Source organism: Equus przewalskii, chromosome 7, assembly GCF_037783145.1.
Source record: "Equus przewalskii isolate Varuska chromosome 7, EquPr2, whole genome shotgun sequence".
In the NCBI taxonomy this organism is placed as follows: Eukaryota; Metazoa; Chordata; class Mammalia; order Perissodactyla; family Equidae; genus Equus; species Equus przewalskii.
Genome location: NC_091837.1, coordinates 69,592,043 through 69,606,512, shown reverse-complemented (window position 1 = coordinate 69,606,512; position 14,470 = coordinate 69,592,043). Strand labels below are relative to the sequence as shown.

The window sequence follows — 14,470 nt, the reverse complement described above, 5'->3', positions numbered from 1 at the left end:
AGTAATAGAAAAATAGAATAGAAAACCTGACTAATAAGCATTTTTAAAGGATGTTCAACCTGATGATTCATCAGGATCCTGCTAATTAAAATAACCGTGAAATATTTTGTACTCATCAGGTTGGCAAAAATTACGAGATCTCATATAGCAAAAGTTGGTGAGGATATAAAGAAAGAGGAATTGGTAAAAACTGGTCAATTCCTCAAAAGTGAGGAATTTAGCCTCTCAACTTTTCTCAAATTACCTGCAGAAGTAAATACTCTACCTCCCAGCAATTTCATTTCCTGGTTTGCATCTTAGGAAACACTTTTTCATAGATTCACAAGGAGAATGTTTATTGTAGCATACAGTGTTTAAAAATTGTAAATAGTGGTAATGTAAATGAAATACTGTAGAGCATCTAGAATGAATGAAATAGAACTATGTGAATTGATAATAATAAATCTTAAAAATATGCATGGTAACGAAGTACCAAATTTAGGATAGTGGCTGCCAGAGGTTAGAGAATATGATCAGGGAGGAGTATAGGAGGCTTGAGGTGCTTCAGAAGCAAAAATATTAACATCTGATAAAACTGGGTGATGGATACAGTGGTGTTCTCTCTACCAGGCTATTCACTTGACCTTTGTGATGATAGAAATCTATAACTGCACTGTCTGATATGAAGGACTTGAAACGTAGCTCCTGGAACTGAGGAATTGATATTTTTTTTTTTTTTTTTTTTTGCTGGGAAAGATTTCCCCTGAACTAACATCTGTTGTCAATCTTCCTCTCTCTTTTTTTTCCCCTCCCCAAAGCCCCAGTACATAGTTGTATATTTTAGTTGTAAGTGCTTCTAGTTCTTCTGTGTGAGCTGCCACACAGCCTGGCTGCTGACAGATGAGGGGTGTGATTCCGTACCCGGGCCACTGAAGCAGAGTGTGCCGAACTTTAATCACTAGGCCATCAGGCGTGCCTTGGAACTGCATTTTTAATTTTTATTAAATTTTAATTTAAATACCCACTGTGGCTGCTGCTACTGTGTTGGACTCTGCTGCTCTACGCTTTTTAGTTAATAGTGGCCAAATGTGCACATATTTTTAAAAGGAGCTGTTCAATTGCTTAGCAGTTCTGCTTCCTAACAAACTCTTGCAGATGTGCTTATAAAGTCACTAAGTACCACCAACTGGGTAGCTTAAAACAGGCATTTTACAGATATTTTTGTGTTCAAAAATCAATATGATTTCCAACTCTAGGTAATTAATGTCCAGATATTAAGAGTAAGGAGAGTAAGGAATCCCTGGTTTCTGAGTTTCCTAAGATGAGATTTTGGATACTAAGGGTAAGAATCTATACTGTGACATGGTTTTTAAGAGAGGAAAAACTGGAAGTTCCCTAAATTTCCATTGATAGAGATGTGGATTAAAAAGGGGCCTGTTGGTACAGTACTCTACAGTGCTTACATGGAACGAAGTAGACTTGTATGCAGAGGTGATTTTCAAACTAGCCAGTAAGAATGGATGTCGACCGTCGTCCTCTGTTCTCTGCTGTATAATGATTGCCAAACCACCAGGACGTCCCGGAGGACCGGCTTGGGCAGCAGCTGTTTACTAACTAGTATAGAAGTGGTTCATTTAAAAAAAGTAGCTAGTACTCTCAGACTTAGGCATACTTGGTGAATGTTAATTCTTATATGTAGCAATATAGAGGAGTTACAAAAACACATTGAGTGGAAGAAGTAAGATGCAGACAAATAAGTGTGTTAGTTTACGAGGGCTGCTGTGACAAACTGGGCGGCTTAAAAGAGCAGAGTTTATTGTTACAGTTCTGGAGACCACAAGTCCAAGAGCAAGATGTCGGCAGGCCGTGCTGTCTCTGGAGGATCCAGGAGAGTCATTCCTTGCCTCTTCCTAGCTTCTGGGGGTCCATCCTTGGTGTTCCTTGGCTTGCAGGGGCATCCAGTCTCTGCGTCTGTCATCGCATGGCCTTCTGTCGTTCGGGTGTCTGTTTCTGTGTCTCTCCTCCTCTTCCTATAAGGGACACCAGTCATATTGGATTCAGGGACCGCCCTAATTCACTAGGATCTCATCTTAACTTGACTGTGTCTACAGAGACTCTATTTCCAAATAGGATCACATTTACAGGTTTTGGGTGACATGAATTTTGGGGGACACTTAGGATATTCAACCTAATATATCATGATACTCTATGTAAACTAGAACATACACAAAGGAATGCTTGGTTTTGGTTGTGTGTATGTGTGTATACATATAAAGTATTTGAAATGAACTAGAAAGATACATACTAAACTCAAGATAGTGGTTGTCCCTCTTTGGGGGAATAAAATGGGATTTATATCTTAAAAAATAAAATATTTATATCAATTGTGGGAGTATGGAAGTTAATTATTCTTTGTGCTTTTCTATGTATATTGAACTTTTTAAACAGTTGATATAATGTTATTGTATAATATTCTACCCTATGTAACATATGGAAGAGAGAGATTCATATGGGGGAATATATCTCATATGGGAGAAAAAAGCTCAAAAAATGACCTAGAACCACAAAGAATTGTCATATACTTAAAAAAAAATTCTTTTAAATTTTTTATTGACTTCTTAATAGTTTACATCATTGTGAAGTTTCAGTTGTACATGATTTCTTATCCATCCCTATATAAGTGCTCCCCCTCACCCCTTCCCCTGGTAACCACTGAACTGTTCTCTTTATCTGTGTGTTTATCTTCCACATATGAGTGAAGTCAAACGGTGTTTGTCTTTCTCAGTCTGGCTTATTTTGCTTAGCATAATACCCTCCAGGTCCATCCATGGTGTTGAAAATGGGATGATTTTGTCTTTTTTTCTGGCTGAGTAATATGCCATTGTGTGTATATATATATATGTACACCACATCTTCTTTATGCAATCGTCGATTGATGGGCACTTGGATTGCTTCCATGTCTTGGCTATTGTGAATAGTGCTGTGATGATACATATAAGGATACACAGGTCACTTTGGATTGTTGATTTCAAGTTGTTTGGATAGATCTCATACAGTTTTTGAGAAGGAAGACATTTTCAGATCCTTGAGGAGTTTCCTTCTACATGTTATTGGAGTTATTTTAGCATAAGATGATAAATATACATATAATAATAATGAGGATGCTAACAGTCTACAACTGTTACACTGTGTGAATATTGAATGCAAGAGAGGAGGGATTGTTTTTGTAAGAACCAAATAAGTAGGTTGGGAACCAGAGCGAGGTTACCAAGGGCGTTTTCTGTGTGCTGCCCGTTGTGCATTAACGTCCCGCGGAGGTTCTGTGAGCTCTGTAACTGGTTATTTATAATTTTTCTTCCACACTACCAGAGTTTCTAAACAATGATACGTTTTTCACAGGAAGAGAAGACAAGCCCTTTATGTAAATGCTAAATTGGATTTCTAATTTTCATGATAACATTCAAAGTTTACTATGTGGAAACTCATTAAATATTTGTTGAATGTTCAACGAAATAAGACTACTTTTATTCAAAACGCTCCTTCCATCCAGTTACATAATTGACACACACAAGCAGACGTTAAGAATTAATGACCTCTGTCTCAAATAAGGATGGCTTATGATAATTTATTTCTAAATAAAGGAGCCGAGAGAGGAAAAACTGAACTATACTCAAGTGTGTGACCTTTTGAGAGACAGAGACTCCTCTCACTAGCAGAGTTGCCGATGAGTGTCCCAGGTTAGTGTCCCCTGGAGACTTAGGACAGCCGTTCTTAACCTTTTTGGTCTTCACATTTTCAAATAATTGAGGACACCAGGGAATTCTTTTATGTGGATTATAGTTCTCTACATTCACCGTATTGGAAATTAAAACTGACATTTAAAAAAATATATTAGGTCATGTAAAAAAGATAAACTCATTACATGTTAGTATCAATAACATTTTTATGAAAATTATTATTTTCCACAAACAAAAATTTAGCCAGAAGAATGGCATTGTTATACATTTTTTGCAAATCTTTTTAATGAATTGCCTTAACAGAAGTTAGCTTCTATATTACGTTTGTTTCGCTATCAGACATGTTTATGTAGCCTCTAGAAAACTCAGCTCTACACTCGTGAGAGAATGGGAGTGGAAAGTAATGTCTTGGTATTATCATGAAAATAGTTTTGACCTTGAGAATTCTCCAGGATTTTCTGAGGGACATCTGGAAGTCCCAAGACCACATTTTGGGAGCTGCTGCCGTAGAGAGTAAGTCAGAGGAACTGAGCACTTCACCCTTCCTTTATAAAGATTGAGCTGGCAAAACTCATCGTTTTGAATTTTTTCAACTACTATTATTTGTTTTACACAGAGGTTCTCTCTTCTACTTCATGAAGGCCATAATTAGTCATAAATAAATGTAGATGCTTAAAATTTTACATGTCTGTACTTTTCACTTTACAAATAATATTCAGCCACCACGTAGTGGACGTTGCTGTAGGCCAGCCTCGGAGTGACGACTGCACAACAGGTCGGGTTGGAGACGTGGGGCTCTTGCCAGAGAGCTGAACTGAGTAAAGACCTGTCGTGGAGGCTCCTGTGTGCCCTTGCGTGAAGTTGAGCACAGTCTTCTTTTGCTTTTTTATTCTTCTTGTCTGTTTCCGTACCCCCTTTCTAATTCCTAGTGTCGTTTGCAATCTTGGAGGACAGACTTACCCAGAGAAATATCTGTTTTATAGGTCTTTTGGAAGAACTAAGGTGCAACCATGTTATTTAGACTTAATTATATTTTCCTGATTTCATGGATTATAATTGTGGTGGTTTTTGATGTTTTTTGTTTGTCGTTTGGCAGTCCATATTTTCCTTCTCTTGAACTCATCTGGCTGGTATTTATTATTCTTATTATGATGGTAAGGAGGGGCAGCTAAGCACTGACACGTGTCCTTTGTTTTTTTACCCTAAAATGGTGCATAGGTGGTCCATGTTGAGTCTTTGCGTACATAAAAGTTTTTATTTTTTCCTGGTAAAAATAAGTTTTTATTTTATTTGATTGATTGATTGATTGATTGATTTAAGGAAGATTAGCCCTGAGCTAACATCTGCCGCCAATCCTCCTCTTTTTGCTGAGGAAGACTGGCCCTGAGCTAACATCCATGCCCATCTTCCTCTACTTTATACGTGGGACCCCTCCTGCAGTATGGCTTGCCAAGCAGTGTAAAGGTCTGCACCCAGGATGCGAACCAGCGAACTCCAGGCCACCGAAGTGGAAAATGCATACTTAACCACTGCACCACTGCACCGGCCCCAATAAGTTTTTATTTTTGTGTGCTGGTTTCTCTAGGTGTAGAATTCTGGAATCATGATCTGTTCCTCAAAAACTTGTAGATGTTGTTCGGTTGTCCTTAAGATGGACAGTGTTGAAGACGGGGAACCTAGTGTTAGTCTGCTTCTCTTTCTTTTGTGACGACGTGTGTCTTCTACCTGGAAGCCAATATAATTTGCTCATATACTGTGAATGCAGAAGTCTTACCAGAGTATATTTTGATTCTTTTCCATATTTCTCCTTAAAATGTTGAAAGTTTTTCTTCCCCTCAAAGATATTTTCTCCTGTTACCAATTTTTTTTTCCTTTCCAGTCTGTTCCTTCTGAAGCTTTTACTGAGGAGACATTAGATCTCTGCTTTTCTCTTGTTCTTTCTATCTGCTTATCTTTATTGCTACCATGTGAGAAAACTTCTCAATTTAGACTGTCAGATCACAAATTTAGTTTTCCATAGTGCATATCCTGTTAATTCCTCTCTTTTAAGTTTCAGCTATCATATTTTGAATCTTCAACAGCTTTTCGTTGTTCTCTGATTCTCCTTTATCATGTTAGCCTGTTCTTATTTTATGGATACTGTATTCTGTCAGATCTCACCAAAGATACTAACTAGAATTAAAAAAAAATTTTTTCCAGCTTCTTCAATTATCTCTGTTTAATTGGGGGGTCTATTTGCTCTGCTTGTTCAGTTTCACACTTAGTTTCACATTGTTTATTTATTTGGTAAAATTCTTATTATGAGCACATCAAATGTAAACATAATTGGGGAAAATAGTGTAATGAACTCCCATGGACTCATCACCAACATCCTTCTGTTCTTATTTCCTCTACTACACCATCCTTGATGCCTTTTATATTTTGGCTGAACTAAAAAATCCTATAAATCTCATATATAGAATTTTACTTGAAATATTTCAGTTTGTCACTTTAACAAGTATGGACTTTAAAAAAATATGTAGCCGTAATACCATTATCACGTCAAAAAAAAATCAATAATTTTTTAATGCCTCCTAATACTCAATTCATTTTCTCCAATTATCTTTAAAATGTCTTTTTTGAGTTGGTTGGCTTAGTTCTTAAGACCTTTTTAAAATCTGTAAGTCTCTCCCTTTCCCACCTTACTACATTATTTATTTGTTGTAAAAACTGGGTCATTTGTTTAGTAGAATTTGTTATATTTGGCTTTGACTGATTATAGTGTTGTGCTATTTAACATGTTTTTCTATCCTCTGTATTTCATATATGCTGGTAATTAAAACAGAGGCTTGATTAGATTCAGCATGTCTAGATTGTTGAATTTCTCCACTCTTTTGGTGGCTTTTTGGTTCATTCGTAGTTATAAAGGAAAGTCTAGATTCGTTTGTTTTGAGAGGTGGTAGGAGCCCCCTCAGCAGTTCTCGTGGTGGAGGGCAGGTGTGCTCTGCATCTGCAGATGGGCCATCTTCCAAGTGGAGAGGGCAGGAACCAGCCACAAGTCTTTTCCTTTTTCGTGTACAGGTGGAGAAGAATGTGGCACACTGACTCCATGAATCCAGGAGAAAGGAAGTGGGAAGGACTTTCATGGAAGAGAACAATAGGAGAGTTCTAGTGCTTAGCTGAGCCAGTTGGGTTTTTTTGCGTTTTACCTCCTTGTTGTGGCAGCCCAGAATTGGCTTCTGCCCTGCCTAGTTTTTGTCTCTCTCTCTGATGCCCATGTTACAAATCTACTGTGGAACTGCACCAACTCACTTCTTTCTTACTAAGTCCTGGAGGTGAGCGCCAGAGCAGAACAAGGCTGTGTTTCTTCTCGAAGATCTTGGCTTGTTTGCGTCGTTGGCTTTTCCTGAACACAAGCGTGGGGTTTTCTGTGGTTGCTGGGACAGCTTTACTTTTCAGGGGGCTCCTTGGTTTGCTTATTTTCGCTTTCACACTTCTGAGCTGTGATTGGTTTTTCTGTCAGTCTTGCCTTAGGTGCCACACCTCTTTCACATTTATCTCCTTTTTGTCTACTGATGATACCTTCCTCTGTTTTCCAGGCCTGTTTTTTTTCTGTTATATTTAAGAAGGAGAAGTAAACACATGAGCACAGTTTTGCTATCTTGAACTGAAAGTCTGATGATTCGCTCTTATATACTGTTTAACTCGCTGCAGAGCACTTCCATGGCTTCTCAGAAATTGTGGACGTGGGTACTTCTTTTCTTCCTAAAGCAATCATATTTACTCAAGCCTCTCTTCCCCATTACAGATATTAAAAAATATTACTTGGTATTCAGAACGAGTTTTAACTGAAATTTCTCTGGGGAGTCTCCTGATATTGGTCGTAATAAGAACCATTCAGTACAACATGACAAGGACAAGAGTAAGTATTCCAGAGTTATTTTGCTATCTTTATGAACACAGTGCAATTAAGACTATAGTGTAGAGCAGTCTCAATATTTACAGTGCTAACATTCTCATGAAATATGGTGGGAAGATACAGATCAGCGTATGGTCGCTGTATTACATGATCCTAAGGTAATGTGTACAGTGTCTGTTTCTTAACATTTAATAGGTTGTATGATCAGAGATGTTTTACATGAAATAGAAAACATGCAGCGGGTCACATTTAGGTAAAAGATGTTGTGTATCTTTGCTGGGCCAATGAAATTGATTTGCCTTTTAAAAGCAGCAACAACAAACTGGAAGAAGATACAAGCGCCAGAAAATGTGACCTGAGATGGGAAAGAAATGTAGAAGAAAGAGAATCCTTTAAAGAGTGAGAGGGAAATTTTGGCCAGATTGTTGTATTTGCAGTACCCGGGAGCAAATTTCAGTTCCAGTTGATAGAGAAGCAATATACAGAACTCATAGCTCAGAGAAATGGTCAGGTTACTGCACTGTTTTCAGTTATTTCCCTCAGTGGGGCTAACATAGATACATGTCCACAGTCTTTTATCTGAAACTCCAGGAGCCAGACATGTTTTAGAATGGAGAACTTTTTGATTTTAGAAAGATAATTATAGTGCATATGCTACACTCTGTGTAACGATTAGGTTCTGGAGCAGCACACTATAATTAAACATTAATATTTCTGCTACGAAATATTTCAGAGTTCACCAGGGTGGGCATAATGAAGACCATAAATAGCAGCGTAATCTTTTGTGCCAGGTGTTGCTTCCAAATGAGTGATGAAAAAACTTTGAATTTTCAGAGCTTTATGGATTTTGGAATTAGAGAAAAGGGATCGTGGACATGAACTTTTTAAAATCAGGGAGTATTGAGTTTAAATTTGCTTCTAGTTAACCTTGTTTAAAATGCAGAAAAGACTGGATGTATGTTTTAAACCTGCTGTTTTCTGACAGGACAAGTACCTTCACACAAATTGTCTGGCAGCCTTAGCAAATATGTCGGCACAGTTTCGTTCTCTCCATCAGTATGCTGCCCAGAGGATCATCAGGTAAATATGAACTTTAAAAGAAATACTAATTTTTGCCTTCTGGCAACCCTGTTGAAAAAGATACTATGCTGGTCCCTTTTTAAATGTTATCTGTGAGGAATATCAAATTTTTTCTCCTTAATTTTTATCACCTTCTTGTTTGGTTGAAAATACCTTGTTCTGCTTTGTTTTCTAACCCAATTTTTTGATCAAGTTAATTGTCTTTACTTTCGACCTTTTCATAAAATCTGGTTTTAAGCTTTGTGTGTTAGCTTTTTATAGAGGAGCAGGTGTATTTCTTAGTAATTCAAACTAAATCTTAATTAACATATTTGCTGGGCATTTTATAGAGCATCACACTACTGTTTAAGGAGTTATCTGTGTTTGTTTTAAAGAATTCTTTTCATAGCAGCTTACCATTATGTTAGTTTCCTATTTCTGCCATAACAAATTGCCACAAAATAGTGGCTTAAAACAATACAAATTTATTAATATGATTCTGTAGGTTAGAAGTTTGCCATGGGTCTTACTAGGCTAAAGTCAAGATGTTGGTGCCAGCCTGGTGGCGTAGTGGTTAAGTTCGCATGCTCCACTTTAGCGGCCTGGGGTTCACAGGTTCATATCCAGGGCATGGACCTAGCACTGTTCATCAAGCCATGCTGTGGTGGCATCCCACATGAAATAGAGGAAGATTGTGACAGATGTTAGCTCAGTGACAATCTTCCTCAAGCAAAAAGAGGAAGATTGGATGTTAGCTCAGGGCCAATCTTCCTCACCAAAAAAAATAAATAAAATAAAAATAAAGTCAAGATGTCAGTAGGGCTGCATTCCTTTCTGGAGGCTCTATAGGAGAATCTGTTTCCTTGCCTTTTCCAGCTGCTAGAAGCTGCCCGCATTCCCTGGCTTGTGGCCCCTTCCTCCATGTTCAAAGCCAGCAACAATAGGTTGTTGAGTCCTCACATCTCATCACTTTGACCTCCTCTTCTACTTTGAGGATCCCTGTGATTGCCTTGGCCCTACCAGAATAATCTACTCATCTCGGGGTCCTTAGCTGGATCACAATTGCAGAGTCCCTTTTGTTCTGTGAGGCAGCATATTCACAGGTTCAGGGGATTAGCATGTGGACATTTTGGGGGAGCATTATTCTGCCTGCCACAGTGTCACCATAACCCCACCATAACCCTTCCTCCCCTTTGCCAAAGACATGATCTTTAATAATAGGAAAGCTAGTTAACAAATGATAAATGAATGTCATTTTCAGGGATTTTTAACATATGTGGGTACTTCCTGGTCTTCAGTCAGGACACTCAATATTGTCCTAGCAACTCTCAAGTGGAACATTTGTTATGTAGTGAGAAGTCAGATCGTTTCCTTTAGTTCTTGCTTTGGGGGAAATGGAGTGCTGATGATTAGTTTTCTGTTCCAGTCATTGGTGGTTATCACAACTCCGTATCACTTTTAAACTCTCATCTCACTTTCTATCCGTTGGTTAGAGACATCGGGCTCTTATTGACGTGGGCTCATTTTTAACAGTCACTCAGAACTAACTTATATTCTCCATCTGTTTGTTTATCCACAGAATTTAGCAGAGGATATGTTCCACTGACTCACTGTTTAATTTAGGTCTGGTCTTAATACATTGTATTGGATTATTTTTTTGGTTTGTACCTGAGAGGTTGTCCATTTAACTGACTTTGGACTAACACTAACTTCGTGATTTAAAGTAAACATAGGTCACCTCATACCTCAGATTCTTCCAGGTGTTCTGAATAGCCTTCAGTTTATAAAAATTAACCTTTATCACCATGCTTTATTTCAACATGACAGATCTAATGGTATCTGTGCTGCTTTGTGGTCTATTTTGCTTTTTATATATGTGGAATTTTATGATGGTTTTATGAAGATTTCATTACAAGGTTAATTTTCCTCAACTGATATATGAACATTTGGCCTGTTTAATATGAAAATGCCAAATGAACTGGTTCATAATTTAAGTTCTGATAAAATGTGTGAGACACAATTAAGTAAAACTTTTCTAGGTGTAAGAGTTGGAAAAAAGCGAATAAAGCACTGTGCCCAATTTTCTACCTGTGATGACTAAAGATAGAAAATGAGTTGTATTTCGAGAAATGAGAAACATAATTTAGATTTGTGAGTTGGGAATATTTAGATCAAGTTTATCATCAATAAGGAGTAGTGCTTTACTTCATTTTAATGAAATTTTATTGAACATTGTATTAGTGAGGAATGGTATTGGTGCAGGGAATTCTCAAATTAGTTATAAAAATTCCTGCCCTCAAGTAGCTTGTACTTAAGAAGCCAAGGTAAGACAAGGACCAACATATCTTATATACAGCAGAATGTGGTAAATATTAGAAAGAAAAATTCCTATGGGGACGGTGAGTGGTCGGGTCAGAGAATGATGAGGTCACATCTCATTGAGAACTTAGGCAAGGTGAGTAGAAAGAGATGGCTCTCGAGACTGGCCTATCAAGGGAGAGCATCAACCACTGCAAACCAAAACAAAGCAAGAAGGGGTGGGATGAGAGAGCATGGTTTATGCTTAGGAAATGACCCATTCACTTGGCATATTGTGAACCTGCATAGGGATTGTGGGAGAGAAGCCTGAAAGAGCCAGCTGGGGGCTTCTTGTGGAGGGGCTTATGTATTACATCCACATTTTAGGGAAATGGAGGGAATAGAGAGAAAAGAAAGTCTGATCTTCAGTAACAACAAAAAAGAAAATGTGAATCAATTTTTGTAAGTGGATTTTTAAAGAAATAATTTAATGTAAATTTCTAGTCATCAGTTTCAGCAGATGGTGTCAGTATGCTCTGTTTGTCACACCGAGGGACGTGCAGTTCTAACAAGTTCCCATGTGGTGCCAGTGCTTCTGGTCCAAGAGCCACAGCTGAGCAGCCAGTGTGGACCGAGCATCCGCATCATACGGGAGGGAGCTTGTTAGAAATGCAGTGTCGGCCCAGCTTCAGACCTGCTTTTGTTTTAACATGATCCCCAAATGATTTGTACCCACGTTCAGGTTTAGAAGGCACTTTGAGTTTGGGCCTGAGAATCAAGGTTTATTCCCTTAGGAAATACTTGTCTCAAATGGGAAATGGGGGCCAGCTTTTTTGTGTTTTGAGCAAACTCATTTTCTACTAAATGTGTTTAGGGTATAAAATTGTAAAGTATGATAAGGAATGCATAAGAAAAACTATTTAGATACACAGAAGATTATTATGGCAGTACAACAACTGAAGATTCACCAGATGCTCTGGTAACTCCTTCAAGTGAGAAGTAAGCAGTTTTCATATACAAGTTTTCTAAATTCTCTTTCAGGAAGAGACTACAAAATTTTGTATTTGACAGTTGCAAAATTTAGAAGAGCTAATATTTCATGTGATCTTCAACAAAATGCAAAACAAAGTAATGTTTCATTTCTGTGAAAGTAGGATGTGATACAGCTTTTAAAAACCTTAGCTGCACATAAATGTAAAGAATGATTTCATATGGTATCTAAGCTGTTGTTTCATATTTAATGACTATGTCTTCCACAAACTGGGTATTCTAGAACATCACAAACATAGATGATTTGGGTTTTGCTCAACTCTGAAGTCTTTTGAATATGTGATGAGCATGGATATTTGATATCATTATTTGGGGTTAAAAGGTTATTAATTCAATTAAAAACATTTATAAAGAATAGATTATATACAAGTGGTTGTTGTGGATTACAAAGATGTCATTACTTCCTTCCTTCCCTTAAGACTTTCCCTATTGCCTCCTCTTGCATCCCCACCAGTGGCTACTTCCTCTGGCTCCTCCTTCACCTTTGGCTTAACAGATACTTTTCTCCAGTATTTCATCTTTGATTGTTTTCTTCTTCTCTTTGCTCATTTTCCCTGCAAGTTCACATATATACCTGTGACTTCACCTGCTATGCCTTTTCTATTGAAAACCATCCAAATCTACATTTACAATCCCAGTCTTTCTCTTTTTTCTTGAGGCAGGCAGTACAGTGTAGTGGTTAAGAGCACAGACTCTGAGTTTGGGATTCCAGTTCCAAAACTCACTGGCTGTGGAATCTGAGAGCAGTTACTTCACTTCTCTGTGCTGCAGTTTCCCCATCTGTTAAATGGGGTGACAGTAGTTGCTGTCTCATTGAATATGGCAGGGATTAAGTGAGTTAATATTTGTAAATGGCCTGGCACATAATATGTACTATATAAGTGCTGGCTAGCTGAACCCTAACTCTACCAACCTCACTACCTGGATATCCCCCACTTAGCTTAAACTTTTATTGTGTTTAAAGCTGAATTCATTTTTAAACTTGCTCTTCCTTTTAAATTCCCTATCCTCGGTAATGGCCCCCACCACAGCAACCTAAATTGCCAAGCCAGAAACCTACAGGGGAATTCTGTACCATTTCTCCCTTCCCCTCAAATACTGTAGCTCCTTGGGCCCTGGAGTTCTGTCTGACTCTCCCATTGTAACTTGCGTTCATATTCTCTTTTCTGTCTCCACTACTACTGCCTTGGTTCCCATGGTCATCATCTTTACCTAAACTGTGTCTTTCGTCAGCCTGGTCCTTTTGTCACCCTCTTGCCTCCAGAGTCAACCTCCACACTGCTGCATTCATTTGAAAAGTCACTCTGATCATATTGCTCCCTATGCTTAGAAGCATTAAATGGCTTCCATTGCTAGCAGGTTAAAATTCAACCTCCTTAGAGCAGTGGCTCTCAACCATGGGTAATTTTGCCCCAGAGGACATTTGGCAATATCTGGAGTCAGGTTTTTTGGTTTTTTTTTTGTTTTTTGATTGCAGCAACTGCGGAGGAGGTTGCTACTGACATCTAGTGGGTAACGGCCAAGGATATTGCTAAATATTCCATAGTACACAGGACAACAAAGGATTATCTGCCCCCAAAAGTCAGTAGTGCTGAGCCTGAGGAACCTTGCCTAAGAGTGACATGATCTGGGCTCTGCCCTTTGCTCTTAATCTTCTTTTATACTTGACATACTCCTGCTGCTCTGTCCTCACTAAATCGTCACAGTGCCTTGCTCTTTCACAGCCACACTCCTGTGTCTGGATAAATGTGGTCTGGAACTAGAAGAAAACTGAGGCAGTTCTTGGTGTCACCTCTTGCTTCTTTCTGAAGGTCCTTTCCCAGTAGCTGTGTGCCCCCGTATTCTATTTTATTTTGAACCTGCTAATGACCAACCTCCCCCTGCCCCCATACACCTCCTAGGCCTTTTTACTTTGGACCCAGCCTCTGCTAGCATAGTTGCTCCATACTTCCCTATTCAGGTTCAAAAGAGGAAGAACCCACCTGGCCCTATTCATCTCTTTGTAGCAGTTTCTGGGTCACTGTCAGTGTCTGGCCCAGGGGCTAGTTACTGGGGCAGGAGCAGCGGGGGAGGTCAAGAAAGGAGAAAGTCACATGTTAGAAAATCTGGCTCTGGTGACTTGGCTTCCCTTAGAGGTAGGTGTGGGGGAGAGAACTTGAGAGTCTTGACCTGGTGACACACTGGCCTGTCCTAAAGTTGCAAATCTTGTTGCTTAATCAGCGTAGTAATTATTGGAGATAAATTATTGTATTTCTGTTGTATTACTGAACAGAGAATAGCTGTCAGTAGGCACATAATAGACTTTTAATAAATACATAGTGAGTGATTGCTAGAAGATGGGCTGGCATCTGGGATTTTGAGCTTAGTTCTGGCACTCATCATTCTGAGACTTTGCGTAAGTTGATTCGTCTCTGGCAGCATTTTACAGATAGCTGCTGCTTCTTGAAGC

At 38.6% G+C, this 14,470-nt stretch overlaps 1 protein-coding gene across 19 annotated transcripts in view; it reads left to right on the top strand.

The window, feature by feature from the left end:
- DYM (dymeclin) overlaps positions 1-14,470 on the top strand; it is a 359,236-nt gene that overhangs the window by 157,733 nt on the left and 187,033 nt on the right. For all 19 annotated transcript variants that reach the window (XM_070630144.1, XM_070630138.1, XM_070630148.1 and 16 more), the window contains 2 exons: positions 7,504-7,617; positions 8,600-8,694. In XM_070630144.1, the coding sequence (XP_070486245.1) occupies positions 7,504-7,617; positions 8,600-8,694 (209 nt within the window). The remainder of the gene's footprint in view (positions 1-7,503; positions 7,618-8,599; positions 8,695-14,470) is intronic.